Here is an 18,574-nt window from a genome sequence, read left to right on the forward strand (position 1 = left end):
CGATCTTTGACTTCCGATATTTGCGTTTTAGGTAATTTCACATTCCGGCTCGTCACGGAGACGGTATATATTCATATGGTAATTGGACTATTCGTCACATTGCAGTGGTCACAAAACCAATTTTTGCCATGAAAATCGCGAATACACAATATTTGGCAGTCAAGTTCTCGTTAGTATGATGGACTTTTCGGCTGCCAGATGTTCCGTTATAGAGATTTTAGCGACTTTGTGACCAGTAATCACCGAACCCATTCATACATATGGATGTAGTTTGATACCACTGATCAGTGGTGAATTTCTGTATTGCCCATCACAAATGTTAATAAGACCACAATAGAAATAGAAATATTTTGCCATGAAATGCCAGCAAGTCAAAAGAATTTTTCACAACTGCATAAATTCGCAAATTAATATTTCTAATTCATGCTTCTCTTGCGCAGAGTAGACCCCTCAAAAGATTATGTAAATAAAATACGAGCAAACATTTTAAATATTGTATTACTATTTAAAAAATTCTAACAAGTATTATAATCGAACTGGCAAACGAGGTAATTAAAATTTGTAAATCGAGAACATATTTAAACCGTTCTGTTCACCAGCTCCACATAACGAAATACATCTAGTGATAATGCATATTTTTACACAATAGCATAAAACGTCAAAGTAGACATGAAAAATTATAAAAGCAATTTTCTTCGTAAAAATCCACCATTCACATCATTAATCTTTCACTGTTCACATCGCATGCTAAATTGGAAAATATAGCAGTTCAGATTTGACCAAAAACAGCAAAGTTTTGCAACATCGTAATATGCCTAGTGTTTAACTGCTCCAGAGCCATAAGTTTTAAATTCTTCAAAGAAACTCTTCTTCCTTTTACCTGGGAATATAGTACTTTCATCAAAGTAAGTGTTGAACTTTTTCCAATTTTTACGGTTAGAAATATTCCTCTTACATCCTTTTGGAGTTAAATTTAGCATCAAACCTATTAAGCAAAAAAAGAAAAAACATTAAAGTACATAAACTGTACATGAGGTGTTCCAAAAACTTTACCCATTTGTTTTTATTTTAACTTTTCATTTCTTAATTATTTATCCACTTCTTTTCAGATTATTAAAAGGCAAATCAAGTTTTTTTTAATGAATTACCTTTCTTGCAATATTTTTCACCGGCGCATGGCGATAGTTTTGATTTATGTATATGAATTTAATAACACAAACATTCCGAAAATAGTGCATTCAACAACAAGAGCCTAGTGCTCAAACCATTTGATGATTATTGGCTATATTTGAACAGGTGGAAAACAGAGATGATTGTTTCCACTGTTGCGCAAAAATTTGCAAAGTTCCAAAAGCATATTTAACTCTTTAGTTGCATGGAAGGTCATCAATGACACGTTTGACAGTCTTTGACTAACTTAACTTGGACAGCCAAAAAGTCATTTCACACGGTTGAGAACTTAACCCTTTGCCCGCGGCAATATATATAGCGAACAAGCCCTGTACGCAGCACCTTTTTCGCGAATTTGGCAATCGAGTTTTCGACCTTAAATACAGATTTTAATATTTACTTAAGTAACCAGATACGTTAATTAACCCTTTGACTGCTACAACAACGATAAATCGTTGTTTTGAAATCGGCGAAGATTGCTACGACGATCGTCATTGTCGTCATTAATTGTCGTATTTCAATACTTTCTTTGCCAGCGCATCAGTGGAACGAAACATTTTTTTTATATACGTATTTATATTTATTTTTCAATCAAGCTTTATAAATATTTATCAATTTTTTAAAAGCTCTTCAATTTCGGGTTCATCATCAAAGTAAATTTCGGGTTCGTTGTCAAAGTCATATAAGGAGTTATTACTTGGGAATTGATTATTGTCGATAAATTCATTTTCAGAATCAGTAGAGCTGCTGATTTGTCGAGTTCCTCGGCGAGGAGCTATTATTTCGCTTTCGTCACTTTCACTGTCCGATATCATTTTGCAGAATTAAAATAAATGGCAAAAAACAATAGAAATCCGCTTTCAATTATATAGGTCACGAGACGTCACGAATTCGTGCAATCAATCAAATGCAACTGAAATGCATACAAAATGTTTATGATACATGTTGAAAAATTATTTGATTATTAGAAACTTCGCATCCTTGTTTGTCTCGCTCACACATACACAATTAAAACCAAGAAAGAAAGAGAGAAAGACCGCTACCTGTTTCAAATGTATCGCTTGTTTTGACAACGACAAATACATCGATGTCTAAAAATAGATTATTGAAAAAAATAATGCGTCGGAAACAATCGTCAAAACTTATTTAGTGTATATATGTAGGTATCTCTTTCGCACGCACGCATGTAAAAGCAAGACAGAAAGAGAGAGCGCGAGTCCACAACTGCTTCTTAAAAATGTATATAAAGTATTAAAAAAATTACGCGCGTTCGGCGAAGCAAGTATGTAAAAAAATATATTATATTTATTTTTTTATAAAGTAATTACAAATGTTAGCATTTTTCGCTTGGACATTGAAAAACCTCGTAGCAGCCAAAGGGTTAACACATAAAGTATTATTTTAAACAATAAAATACATAATATATCTCGTAGTTTTGGCTTAATTGTCAAATAATCATTCTTCATACAATTGAGACGTATCGTCGCCAGTCACATAAACGAGGTTTCAGTATGGCTCCACAAAAAAATAATTTTGACTGGTATATATGAATTTAAAGCAAATTGAATAGATGGCATTCAACTTTCAGTAATATATTCAACCAATTTTGAACCTTAAAACAGTTGAAATAGGCGTATATAAGGCTCAAAATCCCGTGCAAAGTTCAGAAATTCTATGGAAGACAGCCGCGCTACAGACTTGTCGCGCAAAGCTTCCATAGAAGACGGCCGCGGGCAAACGGTTAACAGTGCTTTCGAAACCCGAATTTAAATGGATAAGAACATCTAGTTCCAACAGGAAGGTGCCGCAGCTCATACAATAAATTAACAAGTTATAATGAAAACAAATGGGGTGATAAATACAAGAAGGAAACGTCAACAATATATTGTATTATACATACCAGCTCTATGAGCCATTTGAACCATGACGCCGATTTTCTTCTGTTGCATAGAACAGAGACCGGTTATTCGTTTGGGCAGCATGCAACCGTCTGATCTCACGAACTGGCTCAATATGAGTACATCGGTGTGCTTGACGTCCAGATCCAGAGCGCACATATAACAGGGTTTGCGGTCGCCGACGGTGACATCCGTCGTCGGCTTCACCAGCCAGTGCTCGCGAGGAGACGACACTCTCAATCCTTCCACCGTCATCTCTTTGTTTTGTGTCGTCGTGACGACTGAAGTGGTGCAATTGAACAATACAAGTTACGAGTAACGATACGAGAGGTGAGGTTATGTGTGTGTTGTTCTCGATACTCACTCTGTTTAACGGCGACCGGTGCGGACACGTTGAAATGTCGATTGATTGCATTGTTTGCGTTCGCCGACTGAATTCCTTGGAGGCTTCCCTTGCCATTCCACAGACCTGCTGCTGCAGCTCGCCTCAGACACCACATCTTCAAGTCTGGTCTAAATCTAATGCGGCTTACGGCCATACGCCTTCATCACTGTCACTGCATATGTATTTTTATTCAACTGACTTCAATCTATCTTATCATATACATCTCTGATTAGGACCAAACTGTGATCTGGAATTAAATTAAAGTGGGTACACATGTAGCCGCATGCTGGACAAACATACATAATCAATCTTTTTATACAATACTAGTGCTCTGCTTGCAGTGGCGGATACAGAAAAAACTCAAGGGGGGGGCGCTAGAGATATCTTGAACTACCTTTACTTTTATCGTAATAAAAAAATAATCAAGTCACATGCAAAGTTTAAGAAAGTTTTATTTAAATTAATTATACACATATATGTACAAGACAATGCCATCTTATGATATAAAAAAGTTACAATTGTGGTTCTCATCCTTAAATGATGAATTCCTGCGCCTATTCTTCATGGCAAATTGGATAATTACATCCTCAATAGGACAATCAATTTCAGGGTGAGTGTTTAACAGAGCTAAGCCATTAAGTCGATCCTCCTTCATTGTCGACCTCAGCCATGCCTTTGTACGCCGCAATGTTGAAAAACTTATTTCTACTGTAGCAATAGATACAGGTAGACAATCAAATATTTTGTACAGCGCGTGCAAAGTAGGATTGTCAAATCTAGGAAAAACAGACAAGGCTTGCATAACAGAATCAGGATCATTAAGGGCGTTTATGCTCATTTGCTTGTATTGAAGAATCTCTCCCATTAGTCTCTTTTTAATCACAAAGGGTGATTCTCCTTTAAAGAACGATAGTTCAGTTAAGCACTGATTCAATTTATGTGCCAGATCATTACCGGCATGTTTCAGTAGTTGTCAGGGCAAAAGTATGTTGAATTTTAAATGATAAATATTTTTGGTGGCTCCGCAAGGGGGGGGGGGGGGGGGTCGCGCGCCCCCCATATGTATCCGTCACTGTCTGCTCGTTGATTTCAACGGGTGGTTTCGGAAAGGAATTGATACACGAATTAAAATAAAGTTATATGTTATAATATAAATATTTAGTAAAGTAATTTATATGCACGTGGGCGATACAATTACAAGAAAAGCAATAACGACACATACCTTAAAGACTTACAGCAACATTACAAATGATGTTCACTTGCATGTATGTACATGAAAGTTCAATTAATCTTCAACCGCCTGGACAATCAAAATGCTTGCATAACATAATTGTACATACGGCCAAGCATGCTTGTACGAAAATATTGATTCATATATATTTATTTAGCATTAAATTACGCGCGTACCCACTTTTAGGTAGGGAAAATACCACACTCGTAGTGCAATTACATGACTGATTATATGGACATTAGCTGGTATTAATTTGTCGTTATTTAACTATTACTGTTTTCTCTATATAAAATACACCGAAACTTATCCAAACAAAACAACGCCATATTATGTTTTGTTTAGGCCGAGCCGCGTGACGTTTGTTGTGCTGTGCGTTTCGAGCGAGTCTTTACTTGTCGAATGTCGGATACTCCCACTTTTGCAGACATCGAATGGTCCTAATTGCCTTCTACTAGAATTGGAAGCATCCGGAATCCGATCACCAACTTCAGTCATGGACACTCCTTCCAAATCCACAGGTGACTCAATCAAAACACTCCCCAGTTTCTGTCATAACATGTCACCTACTATCTGTATAAATATCTTTCGACTCGTATATGTGGTCGACCATAATATTGTGGAGATTTTTTTGTGATTACTCATATTTAGTGTTTCTTCGAATAATATAGGTCAATACGCATTTATGCTACTGACCTTATTTCGTCAAATATACACTGCATAATATAATTACACATAAAAGTACTTTGGTTGGCAAGAATTCAGTATACAACATCGGTAAACGGACTATTTCGCATATTGTGATAGCGCAAATGATAATTGTTTCCATGAAAATCACGAATACGAAATATCTGGAACTCGAATTCTAGTTAGTATGATAATTCGCGTGGGTGACTCGCGATGAATGGAATTTTTGGGTGCCAGACTTTGGTGACGTGCGTGAGATTGGTTTTGGTGGAATAATCACCGAACCACGACATCAGTAACAAACTTGTATAAAACATAATGCTAATACTATCTATTTTTGCAAAGCTTTTTCGTTTCTGACCAGATAAACCTAAGTACTTGTACATTAAGTCCACTAAGTATTTAATAACAGTATCAGAAGTCAATATATGTATTTCATATTGAGAAATATGATAAGATACGAATTTAATTGTAAGACGGGTTATATTGGTATAGTAATTAATTAAATTTTAATATATTTCAGGCGCTTTAGAATGTGCGGTGTGTCTTCAACCATGCATACATCCAGCTCAACTCCCCTGTGGACACATTTTCTGCTTTCTTTGCGTAAAGGTAGTAATATTTGTGCTTTACTATATATGTATATTAGAAATGTGTGTATGTATTATATATTAAATTATTTTTAATAATATCACTGTATAACAGGGAGTCGCCAATCAAAGTAAACGATGTGCTATGTGCAGACAAGAAATTCCTTGCGATTATTTAGAAAATCCTTCACTCGTAAACCCGTCTGTAGAAGGGGGTATAGTGACAGAACAGGAAGTCACTGACAATGAATATCAATGGTTCTACGAAGGAAGAAATGGTAAATTATTTCAAAATTAAGTTAAAATTTGATTAGTATAAAACTCTCATCTTATTCTTATCCCCGTGCAGGTTGGTGGAAGTATGATGTTAGAACAAACAAAGAATTGGATTTAGCTTTCCAGCGTGGCGTACGTTGTTGCGAACTGTTAATCGCCGGATTTTTATACATCATCGATTTCGATTCAATGCTCCAGTTGAGGAGAAACGATCCATCTCGCAGAAGACGAATAAAACGCGACGTTATCTCTATACCTGTCAAAGGGGTCGCCGGCATCAAATTCAAGAATGAACATCTGGAGACCCGCGTGAAAACTCCTGAAATGGAGCCCATCGATGAAGTCACTCTCGTGCCACCTTCAAATACTCCGGCAAGTGTGGCTCACAGTGGAGAAGCCACTCCGAACAATATGGAATCTATCGACAGACATGATCAGATGCGATCTCTCAGTCTCGACACTGTGATGGGTCTCATAGCTGAAGGTATGAACATCAATGACAACAATGATGATTTGGATATTGCTAGTGATGTGAACATCGAGGAAGATAAGGTTTTGTAAAGATTTTGTGATTGTTTTATAGTTACAGAGAGATTTGTTACTATTAATTTAGTACTCAAAAGATTGTAATATGTTTCGAATCTTATATTTTTATAATTATATTTAAAAGTGATATTATGTATTATTAATATTTTATTTTGTAGGTCATTCATAAATACCTACTGTGTATTACATTTGTAGATTTATTCTTATCTATTAACTTCTAAAAAAAAATATCGAGTAATTTATCGCATTTTAAATGTGTAGTCTTAATACGAATATTTCTTGAATTACTTGATTAGCCTCTTTATGTAGTTGAATGACAATTTTTTTAGATTCATTAATCTCTTTCAAGTTTCAAGTTAATGAAATAACTCAGTTTTGAAATATTGTGATATTTACAGTATAATTCATGGAATATGGTAGAGCTTCTTTAAATGTAATGAGATTAAAATATATCGAACAATTACGGAAGCAGTCTCCTGAAGTTTGCTTAATTCGAAATGGACAGTATGATAAATGTGATTTTGAAAAAAATACTTATTTCAATGTAATCTCTAAAAAAATATATTGAAGATTGTATATATTTAATGTACTACTTAAATTAATAAATATATTGATCAATAATTTTTTTATTTATTCTTATAAAAACCATTTAATTAAATTTCACAGCTACCCGACTTAATCACTCAAATGAGGATAAGATAAATAACAGTGATGATAGATATGGAGAGATGTTTCTGTAAGTCTGTGATTCCCAGGATTCTGCGAGAATTTGTAAAACTCACCTTACTCTTTACCTATGTATTAATAAACACGTCTAGTTTCCCCAAGATTTTACTAAATATGTATATCAGAGATTCCTTCAAAAAAAAATATTGTTGGAAATCACTACACATTGCACAATATGCGTAGACTATTTAATTAATTATATACACCATATTTGAGATTTAAGCTCATTCTTAAAGTAACGTCACCGTGTAATGATTCTTAACATTCCCCTGACGTTTTAAGTCCAATTCGAATATGTTTTTAAGCGAGGTACAGACGAAAAAATTCAAGGCTTTTTTTCAGAGCTGCCTAAAAATCATTTCACTATCATTGCTACTGCCAGCGAGCAAAAATGTAATACAACGTAGTAATGAACTAATTTTAATATGCAGCATAGTATAGCAGCTCTAATATAATATAATACCTAGGGTAAACGGATTGTTTCGCACATTGCGATCTTTGATGCTCGAGTTCTCACTAGTTCGAGAGTTCGCATACGTTCGATAGATTTTTCGGGTGTCAGATATTCCGTGGTCGAGATTTTAGTAACTTGCGCGAGATCGCTTTATACGGAATAATCACCGAACCAATACTTACATAGAACGTACTTAGAACGGGTGAACGTCACCGCACCAAATGTTAAAAAATCGAAAATGTTCGTTTACCATGCATACATATTAAAAACGGTTAGTATATATATATATATCAGTGGCGTGCGGTAAAACTCTCTCTCCCCCCGTCGTACATCCTCACTAAATTTGCGCGAGCAGGATACAAGAGGAACAGGATTTTCCTCCCGTATCCTGCGCGCGCACATTAAACAAGGCTGTATGACAAAAAGAGAGATACATTAACCGTATCCCACTGATATATATTATATATACATAGTACCGTTTACCATGCACCCTTTTGTTACCTTTCGACTTAAGATCTTTTGATTTTCGATCTTTGCCTTCCGATATTTGCTTTTTCGAACTTTTGACTTTCGATGCCGTGAGGTAGACCCACCTAGAACATGTCAGGAATAGGTAAATAAATGGGTAATTGGATTAATAGTCACATTGCGGTGGTCACAAAGACAATTTTTGCCATTAAAATCACGAATACGCAATATTTGGCACTCAAGTTCTCGTTATTATAATAGTTATCGTTAGTATGATGGACTTTTCGGCTGCCAGATGTTCCGTTATAGAGATTTTAGTGACTGTGACCAGTGCTTTGTGACCAGTAATCACCGAACCAAATATATGATGTGCCCCTTTTGTGGTAAAGGTGTCTAGTCTGTTAATGTAAAGAAGGGTTGTAGTGGTAGCTCGTATCGTGGAGTCGTAGATGTAGGTATTGTGCTGTGATGTCTGCCTTGTCTCATATCTGTCAGTACGGAAGCGATTCCTCGTCAGATTTGGAGGCTGAGCCCTCAATCGAGGCCCCGTTTGTAACCTGCAAACCCTCTACTTCCACCTCCAGGTATGAATACCGTTACAAATATGATTTGTCATCTGGAAATTGTATACATTTTTTATACCTTCAAACTGTCAAAATTTGTAACCTACAAAAATACTAATGTTTTAAATGTTGCTTATGTAGGTTTATAGTCACTTTATCTATTCCAGATTACCATTGTGCTTATTAAATTCGACTATCATTTGACTAAGCAATGAGTATGTACCAATTGTACAAAAAAAAATCTTATATGATGATGAATTTAAATCAAAATTTTGCAGGCTTCCAGTACCCGCTTTGATTTCTGAAAAATCGCAAACTGAAGAACACCTTGACGATCCTAAGAAACACGGTGGTCGTAAAAGAAGCTATCCTCATAAACGTGGAGACTGGTCTACTTTTGTATACTTACCGTGTATGTATTAAATCACAAAAAAAATATTTTATCTTTATATATAAAAATATACTTGAATATTAATATTGCAGTCATACCGAACAAAAAACTACTTTGCTTCATAAACATTTTGCTGAAACAGTGCTCCGAAATCGCAGAGTTTAATATTATCGAAGATTTCCACCTTAGCGTATCCAAAACATTCGTTTTGAAATATCATTGGGTAACACCTTTTGCTTCTTCTCTGAAACACGTTGCATCCCAGTTACGTAGGTATGTTTTTTTATATTGCAATATTGAAGCAAATGAATCCTGTACTTTATTTAAATGATTTTCTGTTAAATCTGAATGATTTTTTTCTAGTTTTCACATTAAATTCGATTCTTTGAATGTCTACTGTAACGAAGAACGTACAAGAACATTTGTTGGCTTAAAAGTTGAAGATTCATACGTTGAACAGTTGGAAGAAGTGGTAGCTAAAGTCGATAAACGTCTCTTTGAATTCAATCTACAATCTTTTTATAAGGTAATATATATGTATATATATATATTTTTTTCCATTTGATTTATTGTGTTTTGTACATTTTCGAAAATTGTTTTATTACAGAATCCATCTTTTCATGTAAGCCTCATATGGTGCTTGGGTGATAAAAAAGAAGAATTGTCTAAAGTGATATCGACTTATAAATATCTGTTAGAACAATATTCATTTGAAGAAATTAGTCCGCAAACCGATTCTTTTTGTCATTTGCCTGTGAATCAACTACGTTGCAAGTCCGGAAACAAGTTCTTTATGTTTAATATTGGTGATACTATATAATAATTTCTTAAGATGGAACCTAAAAGACATTTAACTACGGCGCATGATACAGTAAAAGCGAACTGTGTTTATATCAATCCCAATTTCAAGAACAGACTTACAACAAACGAGATTGTTTCACGTGTCGGAACTTTACCTCATATAAATCCAAATTTCAAGAAGTCTGTATTGAGCAGTGATATTTATAATAGATTAGAAACACAATTTCATAATGATTTTCACGTCGAAAATCATGAACCGAGAAATATTAAAATTCATTTTAATCCAAAAATGTTAGCTAGTATGAAAAAAAAAGCAGAGGAACAACATATTATCAATAGTGATATTTCTACCGTAGCTCCACCAAAAAATAAATTCAGCAAAGTCAATCCACGCAATACGGAAACAAACACAAAGCCGAATACATCTCTAAAAATCATCCGACCACCGCCAATGCCAGTTGTACCAAGAAAACCTAGTCATTCCTTAATTAGAAAAGCGGAACCATTGAAAACTGCTAAAGTACTCCCCTCTTCATTGTCGAGTAATAACAATGACTTTCACACCAAGACGATTCATAATAATGTGTCTACAAAGAAAATTGATCACAGACATCGTGATCTTATTAAAATGAAAAGAACCGCATTGAAAAAAGTCAATAAAGTGCAAATAAAACCGAAACTCAACACATCCACTACTTTAAATTCGAGTATAGTTTTTATCGACGGTGAAAAGTTCACTATGTCTGATAACAAATTAAGAAGGATCAGTCAAAGATTGTCTGCCCCCGATTCACTTGCCAAGATAACGAGACGCATATGCGTCAAAGGAAAAACTTTCGTTAGGAAGTCTATTAGCTCGTTTGTTTTGGACGGTAAAGATAATCCGTCTCCGAGAATGTTGAAGAAAGTCAACGTAACTTGTCCTATATATAGACATCTGGGTGTATGCGTCAGGCATCAAAAAGGAAAATGTTCTTTATTACACGACCCAAAACACATCGCAATATGCAGAAAGTTCCTTCAAGGTGACTGTCAAATAGACGGATGTCATTTATCCCACAACGTATCCTTGGAAAAGATGCCAATTTGTAAATATTTCTTGGAAGGCTGCTGCGCCAGGATCGAGTGTCCGTATTTACACGTGAAAATGAGCGACAATGCCAATATTTGTAACCGATTTCTTCAAGGCTTTTGTGATGCTGGAAAAGATTGCAATGACTTGCACATGAACGTCTGTCCGAATTTCTATAAAACTGGAAAATGCGATAAAGTCAAGTGTTCGTATCCTCATAAGAGTTTTGCTACTAAAAAACCTTCCACGTCGATGTATTCCAAATCTAAAGAGAATAAAGCTACTGCAAAGTCAACTGTATTAATGAAGGACATCGAAATTCACAAGTGTGATGAAGCTGTTTCACGCTACTACTCCGATGGCAAGTCTGAAAAAAATGTCAGTGAAATAGTATGCAATGTTTCAGATGATAGCCTTTCAGAAAAAATTTCACCTGTCGCTTTTAATGAACGACCGAAAATTGGGAATCTACCTTCTTATATTGCAATTTAGTATGTATATATTTATTATTTTTCCTTTTTCATATACATAGTTTAATATTGTGATACTGGCAAGTGCAAATAGATACTGTATTTTTATTGTTGGATTTTATCGTCTTAACAAAATAATATTAAATTGTATATTTTCAATTTGTAAAAGAATAAATTTGAAAGTATATGTTTAATTTGACGTTTGGGTAATATAATATCAAAAAAACATTTTTAAATAAACGATATTACAAAAACAAATTTGTGGTGCAACATTATTATTATGTAGATAGTATGAATGTATGGAGATAATTTAATTGTGTGATATTAAAGTGTCCCTTATTAGCAATTTAAATGTAATGTACAAAAATGATATTGGGGGGGGGGGGGGGGGCATCCTAGTGAAATGACAGGTGTTTTAATATGCAGCTACTTTTGATCGACAGGCGGGAAGGAAGTGATGTGGGATCTACCAATAAGGGTTTCTGAAAACCTGGGTCTTTAAAACCTGTCGAATCCGGGTTGAATTGGAAATTCAACGGTTTGGGTTTGGATCAAAAATAAAATTCATTAAAAACTGACGAATTTGAAATTTTTAAGAGATTTATTATTACATAAAATTTTACTAGCTTTAATGTAATAGTATTTAAGGAACACCAAAGCATTAAGAGATTTGTCCCCCTATGCTGATCTAAGTTTGGTGCAAAAATTTACAGATAATGGTATTCGTTAGAGTAGGTTTTACTGTGCATAGCACATTACAGATCCTGTCTAGATGAATGGTTCACTTTTATTGTTTTTGAAAACTTGTTCAAATTGTTCATGGAATTGTCTTCCGAGACTGAATTTTCATTAGCTGTGTAACTAAACTTAAAGCTTGTTCTGAAGGAACAAAATTTTAATGCATTTTGTTTTTTACAAAAATTATTTAGTTTTTAGACTTGAAATTCTAGGTACCCGAACCCGGGTTTGTGTACGGGTCGAGTTAAGTCCAGAAACCCTACTACCAATACGCTTGAAACTGTGTTGCTGTCTAAACATGTCTAATAAATTAATAAAAAATTCGCCTGATGGTAGACATGGCTCTTATGTAAAAGTGAGGTGTGGCACGTTTAGGTAGGCTCCAGTTGTGACAGGCGTGTCTTCGTATCATTATAATTTCGTACGATCTGTGTTTAATGTTTCTCCAAATATGGGAAGCACCGTTATAGATCACTGTCAATACAAGGAAATATCACCGAAAACATCCCAGAGAGATTTAAAATTTCAAGAAATAAACAACAAAATAATAAGCTACGATATTTAAATGAATTTTTTGCAGAGCTTGGAGCAATGGAGCATTGGGGTTTTACTAGGAGTCGGAGCACAGAAAATTTGCAGTGCTCCATTGCTCTAATATATTTTATTTTTATTAAAATTCTGGCACTTTTTAACTTGCCACTAAAAATTCTGGCACTGCCTGTGAAAGGACGAATCCAGTCTGGGGGAGGGGAGGTGATAGAGACAATCGTCCCCCATTGCACTAGCGAATTCAGAAAATGGTCATGAGAGGGGAGAGCATTTAAATTGAAAAAATAATACTTGTGAAATTAAAGTGATACTAAGTGAAATTAAAAAAAAGCTTGTAATGAAACATAAAAGAGGCTTGTAAAAAAAGAGATAGTGTGAAATAATTTATTTACCAAATGGATTATTTCACACTATGCAATGTGTAATGTGCAAATAAGCTTATAGTTTGTCCGCTGTAGGAAGACCCTTAGGGCCGGGCCGCACCGTGCAACTTTGTCGGCCGACTAGTTGCGTGACACTAAAAAATGTATGGTTCGACAAACAAGTGTGGCATGTTCCATCTACCTGCATGCATTAGTCTGGTCGCCCTCAGCCAAGTCGCACGGTGCGGCCCAGCCCTTAGGAAAAACGTACATGGTGACCCTTACACTACCTCTCGACCAATAGCGTTTCGTACAAATAATTCAACATTGTACGTGCAAAATACTATTGGTCGAGTTGGGGTGAAAGGGACAGCAGTGCGTTTTACCTACATAAGTGTCTTCCTACAGCGGATGGGCTATAGTCCGTCTACCTAGAAGAATCGTAACAAAAATGTGGCAGACGCGTGGACACACCCAATTAGAACAAAGTATTCGAGACGCGAGGTAGCGTGGTAGCGGGAAATTGGGGGAGGGGGGATGTGGAGCGTAATTTGACGACAGGCATGTGCGACATTGTGCCGAGTCACGGGTGACAAATAAACATACACATACTTTTTATTACGAATAATATTATCTGCGCCCGCGTGCCTATAAATTACCTTATGAAATATTTATATTATAACATATAACTTTATTTTAATTCGTGTATCAATTCCTTTCCGAAAGCACCCGTTGAAATCAACGGGCAGAACACTAGTGGAAAATATTTTGGTAGGAGGCACAATAACACTAGTAAAAATAGTTCGGTGATTACTAGAGTACGGATAGCCAAGGTGCCGCTCATTGTTCCACTGTAGTTAATGCTTTGTAAAAAAAGGTTCGGCAAACCTTTAACAATGCATTTGCAATATTTGAACAATAAACGGCACCTTGGTTATCCGGGCTTTAGTGATTACTAGTCAAATGTGAAACGGTCACAGGACAACCGGTCGCTCTAGATCGGTCACACGTGATCATCCGTCACACTAAAACTGGTCACGAGAAAACTGGTCACACCCTAAAATCGGTCAACCAGTTTTCTCGTGACCAGTTTTAGTGTGACGGGTGATCACGTGTGACCGATCTAGAGCGACCAGTTGTCCTGTGACTGGTTCACATATGACTACTAGTCCAGTTACCGTAAAAATAGGGCGCGCGATATCTACCTACATCTACGACTCCACGATACGAGCTACCACTACAACAGACTAGACACCTTTACCACAAAAGGGGCACATCATATATTTGGTTCGGTGATTATTGGTCACAAAGTCACTAAAATCTCTATAACGGAACATCTTGCAGCCGAAAAGTCCATCATACCGACGATAACTATCATACCGACGAGAACTTGAGTATCAAATATTGTGTATTCGCGATTTTCATGGCAAAAATTGTCTGTGACCGAATAGTCCAATTACCATTTGAAAGGGGGTTTTTGTCGTTCGTCACTGATATAGTGATATAGTGTCGCGGTTGTCGGCAGTGTGGGCGGGTCGAGCGCAGAGTGGGGGTGGAGTGGGCGAGAGCGGAGTGCGGAGTGCAGTGCAGTGCAGTGCAGTGTGTGGAGAGTGGCGAGTGTGGTCGGTGTCGCAGCCATGGGCAAACTCCTGAGCCTGCTGTCGCGCGACGAGTCGACGTGCTGCTCGGCGCAGCGGTACGAGGTGTTCCTGGACTTCGAGAACGCGGCGCCGACGGAGACGGAGCGCGAGGTGTTCGACGAGGTGCAGCGCGTGCTGCTGGAGTCGGAGCGCGTGCTGGATCTGGTGCAGTGCTACAAGGGCGCGGGCAAGGAGATCCGCGAGGCCATCGCCGAGCCCACGCAGCGCACGCAGACCAGAGCCGCGCAGGCCGTCGCCCCTCTCGTGCTCAAGCTGCGCGACTGCTACGACCACTCGCTGCAGATCCAGAGGGTACTCATCACTCATCACTCAACACTCAACACTCACCCATTCATACCAATTGTCACTGTCAACGCTTCTTTTGTTATTTTGCTCAAATATTTACAAAAACCCCGTGAATTTTTTCTTATGTAGAGTATTTTTCAACGAGCTCAGACTACCAATTGAAAGAAAATTTTTTTTGGTCAGATACTGAAAACGAAAACGGTCAGTAACTGAATTATTAAATTGTTATCAGTAAGTATTCTTAAAATGGTCAGTTAACAACCAAACGATACCAGTAAATTAAATACGTAGTGGTCAGTATTTTTTTTATAAATGGTCAGTAAACAACCAAACGCTGCCAATAAATTAAATACATCGTGGTCAGTAAGTATTCTTGAAAGTGGTCAGTAAACAACCAAACGCTACCAGTAAATTAAATACATAGTGCTCAATACAATTTTTTGGTCAGTAAAAGCAAACGGTCGATAAATTAAATACATAGTGGTCAGTAAACCAAACGGTCATTAAATTAAATACATCGTGGTCAGTAAGTATTATTAAAGTGGTCAGTAAAAATCAATAGACGGTCAGTTTAATACAGTGTTTTGCATTGTGAGACACCACAATTGAATGATTTGATTCTGTTATCTCGGTTTGGTCCAAACAAATGTTGTACATGACCGAAACTAATTTTGTCATTTCTGTACATTTTTTTATTTAATATTAAATATTTTCATTTTATTTTATTTTTTGGCTAAAGTCCTTTTCTATCAATTTTTCATGTATTTTTTTTTTTTTGCAGAATTCAAATCATAGAGAGGTTTAATTTCTGTCTTCATGTTTTCCGATTTTCTGAAAAACATATCGTCGAACTGTTCACGTGGTAACCTTCCTTTGAATTACTGACTATTTCATTTAAAAGATGACACTTGGGTAAAACCCATTGCTGTCCTTTTCACCCCATTTCGCGCGTACAGTGTTCTACTGTCTGCACGAAATGCTATTGGTCGAGAGGCAGTGAGGGAGATAGCATGCACGTTTCACATAAGTCTCTTCCTAGAGCGGACCAAGTACATATAACCCTTCAACATAAATTATTACAGACCATTTAATTATTTAACAGACCACAAACATACTGACCGATGAATACATACCACTTATAATACTAACTGACCATTTTGATATATTTCTGACAGCTTATTTAATTCACTCACCAAAAAGGGGAATCAGTAAATGACCATTTTTTAATATCTATAGTACTACGTAGCACAGGTTGGTGCATATATAATATGTAAATATATTAGGTCAACGCTAGTCTTTAAAACATTTTGTGTTTTCATTCATGTACACATTCATACATGCATACACGTTTGTCTCAACGAATTTGTCAAATGTCAGGCCTCTTCTCAATTTGACTCAAAAGACAACGATAACATCACTTTGTCTCAAATCTATATACATACATACATTGGGTATCGTTGAGTCACATTTAGTTAGTAGTTCAATGTTCATAAACATTATTAAGTAAAAAAAATAAATGCGAAATGACTATCTCCAATTTTTATCTACTCGACTCCAATTCCATAGCCGTGGTATTTTCTGTTACTGTTTCCTAATAATAGTCATTTTATACTACTTTTTATTCTATTACATTACATATGTATGTACATATATGCTTTAGATTGTATGCGATTTCATAAATTGTGTTACAAAGTGTCGAAATCTTTATTTTTGAAACTATATCCAAAATAAATAGGTGATAAGATAAAACTTAATATCCTATTTGCTAAAATGATAAATTGAAAAAAAGTTGAGACTTGACATACATTCTCTAATTGTAATTATTAAAATCAAATATACATATTAGTGAAAGTATCACCGTCATTATTCACAGCCATTCATCATCTACCGCTGGATGAAGGCCTCTCCAATACGCTTCTATTCGTCTCGGTTTTTTTTCACAACTCATCCATCTCGCCACAAACACTTTTCTAATTTTATCCACCCATCTTCCTTGCGACCTTCTTTTCACTATCATACATTCTCTCGTGTACCATTCTAGCACTTCTTTGGTCACCTTTCGTCCATTCTTCTAACTACATGACTTCCTCATTGCCATTTCAATCTCTTCGCTCTCTCTCCACTAATCCACTACCCTTGTTATACTTCTTCTCACCCATGTATTCCGTTTCCTATCTCCTCGTTATGTACTTCTTTGTTTCAATGTATAAATGACTTATGAAAATTTTCTATTCTCAATGTTCTCTCCCGAGCAGAACATCCTGAGCTTATCTGATTTGCGAAAATATTTGTTTGAAATAAATTTAAAAGGTCTACTAGCATTTCGATACACTCATCAATCTGTTTGAGCGTGTTAGTAATCTTCTTGCACTGACGACAATTTAAACGTAATTTTGCGTGATGGTCCTAACCCTCGAGAGTATTCCAACATAAAAGCAAATTTATCCAATTTAGTATAATCACTATTTTTTTTTTATTATCATATGCGTGAGTTTGCTTTTAATTGATACAAAATAAAACGATTTATGTGAGTCAGTTCTATTTGACAAAACTACATCCAATGTCATTGGCATTGTTTTCAAATGCTAGCATTTTAACCTTTGAAGGACGGAGAGTCGAGATCGAACGAGTGTCCCGAACCGCGGTAGAGTAAGACCCCAGTATTTTTTAATCAAAATATAGCTTTTCTCAATACAAATGGGTTCAATATATATCTTATTAATCATTTTATACATCAACATAAAAAAGTTTTAGTCCTATAGCATGTTTTTGACTACAGGCCAACAGGCGACTACATGACTCAATAGCCACGCGCCAAAAGCGACGAAAACAATAGCTTATGAAAATATAGCTGTCTCTTTCTCTCGCATTGATTCATCGATCAACAAGAATATGCAAGCGAACAGTCAAAAACACGACTTATCGCTACCGCCTTTAAATCATACTTTGGAACGTAGAAATGTATAAATGTATTTTTTACGAGTACCCCTTTTCTATATCATACAAAATCTATTAAAATTAATTTCTTGTAGTTTATTCTAGGAATACAAGAAATATAGGGTGTATAGCATTGAAAACCACATAGTTATTACGAAAAACGTAAAAATCGGGGCACTTGCAAACCCCGATTCGATGAGGGAGGGTTGAAAAGGTTCACTTATCAAGTCTGCAACAAAGTTGCACATAGTATTCATCACAGTAACGAGGAAAAATTTTACTATTTTGACATAAAAAAAATTGTAATACGCGTCAAT

General features: G+C 35.9%; 7 protein-coding genes across 10 annotated transcripts in view; 5 read left to right on the top strand and 2 right to left on the bottom strand.

Moving 5' to 3' along the window:
• mRpS18A (mitochondrial ribosomal protein S18A) lies at positions 1-15,360 on the bottom strand. The gene is made up of 5 exons (XM_077435083.1): positions 14,835-15,360; positions 8,462-8,553; positions 3,433-3,700; positions 3,071-3,349; positions 1-985 (listed from the first exon to the last, which is right to left on the bottom strand). The coding sequence occupies exons 3-5, from the start codon at positions 3,605-3,607 to the stop codon at positions 816-818; spliced, it is 624 nt and encodes a 207-aa protein (XP_077291209.1). The 5' UTR covers positions 3,608-3,700; positions 8,462-8,553; positions 14,835-15,360; the 3' UTR covers positions 1-815.
• Cnep1r2 (CTD nuclear envelope phosphatase 1 regulatory subunit 2) overlaps positions 1-18,574 on the bottom strand; it is a 141,858-nt gene that overhangs the window by 110,312 nt on the left and 12,972 nt on the right. The gene's annotated exons all lie outside the window — the stretch shown is intronic.
• LOC143914403 (E3 ubiquitin-protein ligase rnf146-like) lies at positions 4,863-7,400 on the top strand. The gene is made up of 6 exons (XM_077434612.1): positions 4,863-4,929; positions 5,027-5,202; positions 5,892-5,980; positions 6,074-6,236; positions 6,308-6,786; positions 7,179-7,400. The coding sequence occupies exons 1-6, from the start codon at positions 4,904-4,906 to the stop codon at positions 7,209-7,211; spliced, it is 966 nt and encodes a 321-aa protein (XP_077290738.1). The 5' UTR covers positions 4,863-4,903; the 3' UTR covers positions 7,212-7,400.
• LOC143914757 (U6 snRNA phosphodiesterase 1) lies at positions 8,824-11,974 on the top strand. The gene is made up of 5 exons (XM_077435082.1): positions 8,824-9,012; positions 9,270-9,403; positions 9,475-9,655; positions 9,746-9,908; positions 9,990-11,974. The coding sequence occupies exons 1-5, from the start codon at positions 8,897-8,899 to the stop codon at positions 10,200-10,202; spliced, it is 807 nt and encodes a 268-aa protein (XP_077291208.1). The 5' UTR covers positions 8,824-8,896; the 3' UTR covers positions 10,203-11,974.
• ZC3H3 (Zinc finger CCCH domain-containing protein 3) lies at positions 10,215-11,747 on the top strand. The gene has a single exon (XM_077435065.1). The coding sequence runs from the start codon at positions 10,215-10,217 to the stop codon at positions 11,745-11,747; it is 1,533 nt and encodes a 510-aa protein (XP_077291191.1).
• The window catches only part of LOC143914760 (uncharacterized), a 1,424,209-nt gene continuing 1,417,933 nt past the window's right edge, over positions 12,299-18,574 (top strand). The window contains exon 1 of the mRNA XM_077435087.1: positions 12,299-13,326. The gene's annotated coding sequence lies outside the window, so the exon portion shown is untranslated. The remainder of the gene's footprint in view (positions 13,327-18,574) is intronic.
• LOC143914754 (CYFIP-related Rac1 interactor B) overlaps positions 14,606-18,574 on the top strand; it is a 14,924-nt gene continuing 10,955 nt past the window's right edge. Inside the window, exon 1 of the mRNA XM_077435067.1 lies at positions 14,606-15,326. Coding sequence (XP_077291193.1) covers positions 15,012-15,326 — 315 coding nt within the window. The 5' untranslated portion in view covers positions 14,606-15,011. The remainder of the gene's footprint in view (positions 15,327-18,574) is intronic.

The sequence above is a fragment of the Arctopsyche grandis genome, chromosome 7 (genome assembly GCF_051622035.1).
Source record: "Arctopsyche grandis isolate Sample6627 chromosome 7, ASM5162203v2, whole genome shotgun sequence".
Classification (NCBI taxonomy): Eukaryota; Metazoa; Arthropoda; class Insecta; order Trichoptera; family Hydropsychidae; genus Arctopsyche; species Arctopsyche grandis.

What these genes read in the sequence shown, in the direction of transcription:
- LOC143914403 (XM_077434612.1), top strand. Translation starts at nt 4,904, where the DNA reads ATGACTGATTATATGGACATTAGCTG. An exon ending in CACTCCTTCCAAATCCACAG is followed by an intron (nt 5,203 to 5,891) that starts GTGACTCAATCA and finishes AATATATTTCAG; the next exon opens with GCGCTTTAGAATGTGCGGTG. An exon ending in TGAACATCGAGGAAGATAAG is followed by an intron (nt 6,787 to 7,178) that starts GTTTTGTAAAGA and finishes TGATATTTACAG; the next exon opens with TATAATTCATGGAATATGGT.
- mRpS18A (XM_077435083.1), bottom strand. Translation starts at nt 3,607, where the DNA reads ATGGCCGTAAGCCGCATTAGATTTAGACCAGACTTGAAGATGTGGTGT. An exon ending in ACCGGTCGCCGTTAAACAGA is followed by an intron (nt 3,350 to 3,432) that starts GTGAGTATCGAG and finishes GCACCACTTCAG; the next exon opens with TCGTCACGACGACACAAAAC. An exon ending in TCAAATGGCTCATAGAGCTG is followed by an intron (nt 986 to 3,070) that starts GTATGTATAATA and finishes TTTGCTTAATAG; the next exon opens with GTTTGATGCTAAATTTAACT.
- ZC3H3 (XM_077435065.1), top strand. Translation starts at nt 10,215, where the DNA reads ATGGAACCTAAAAGACATTTAACTACGGCGCATGATACAGTAAAAGCG.
- LOC143914757 (XM_077435082.1), top strand. Translation starts at nt 8,897, where the DNA reads ATGTCTGCCTTGTCTCATATCTGTCAGTACGGAAGCGATTCCTCGTCA. An exon ending in CCCTCTACTTCCACCTCCAG is followed by an intron (nt 9,013 to 9,269) that starts GTATGAATACCG and finishes AAAATTTTGCAG; the next exon opens with GCTTCCAGTACCCGCTTTGA. An exon ending in TACTTTTGTATACTTACCGT is followed by an intron (nt 9,404 to 9,474) that starts GTATGTATTAAA and finishes TTAATATTGCAG; the next exon opens with TCATACCGAACAAAAAACTA.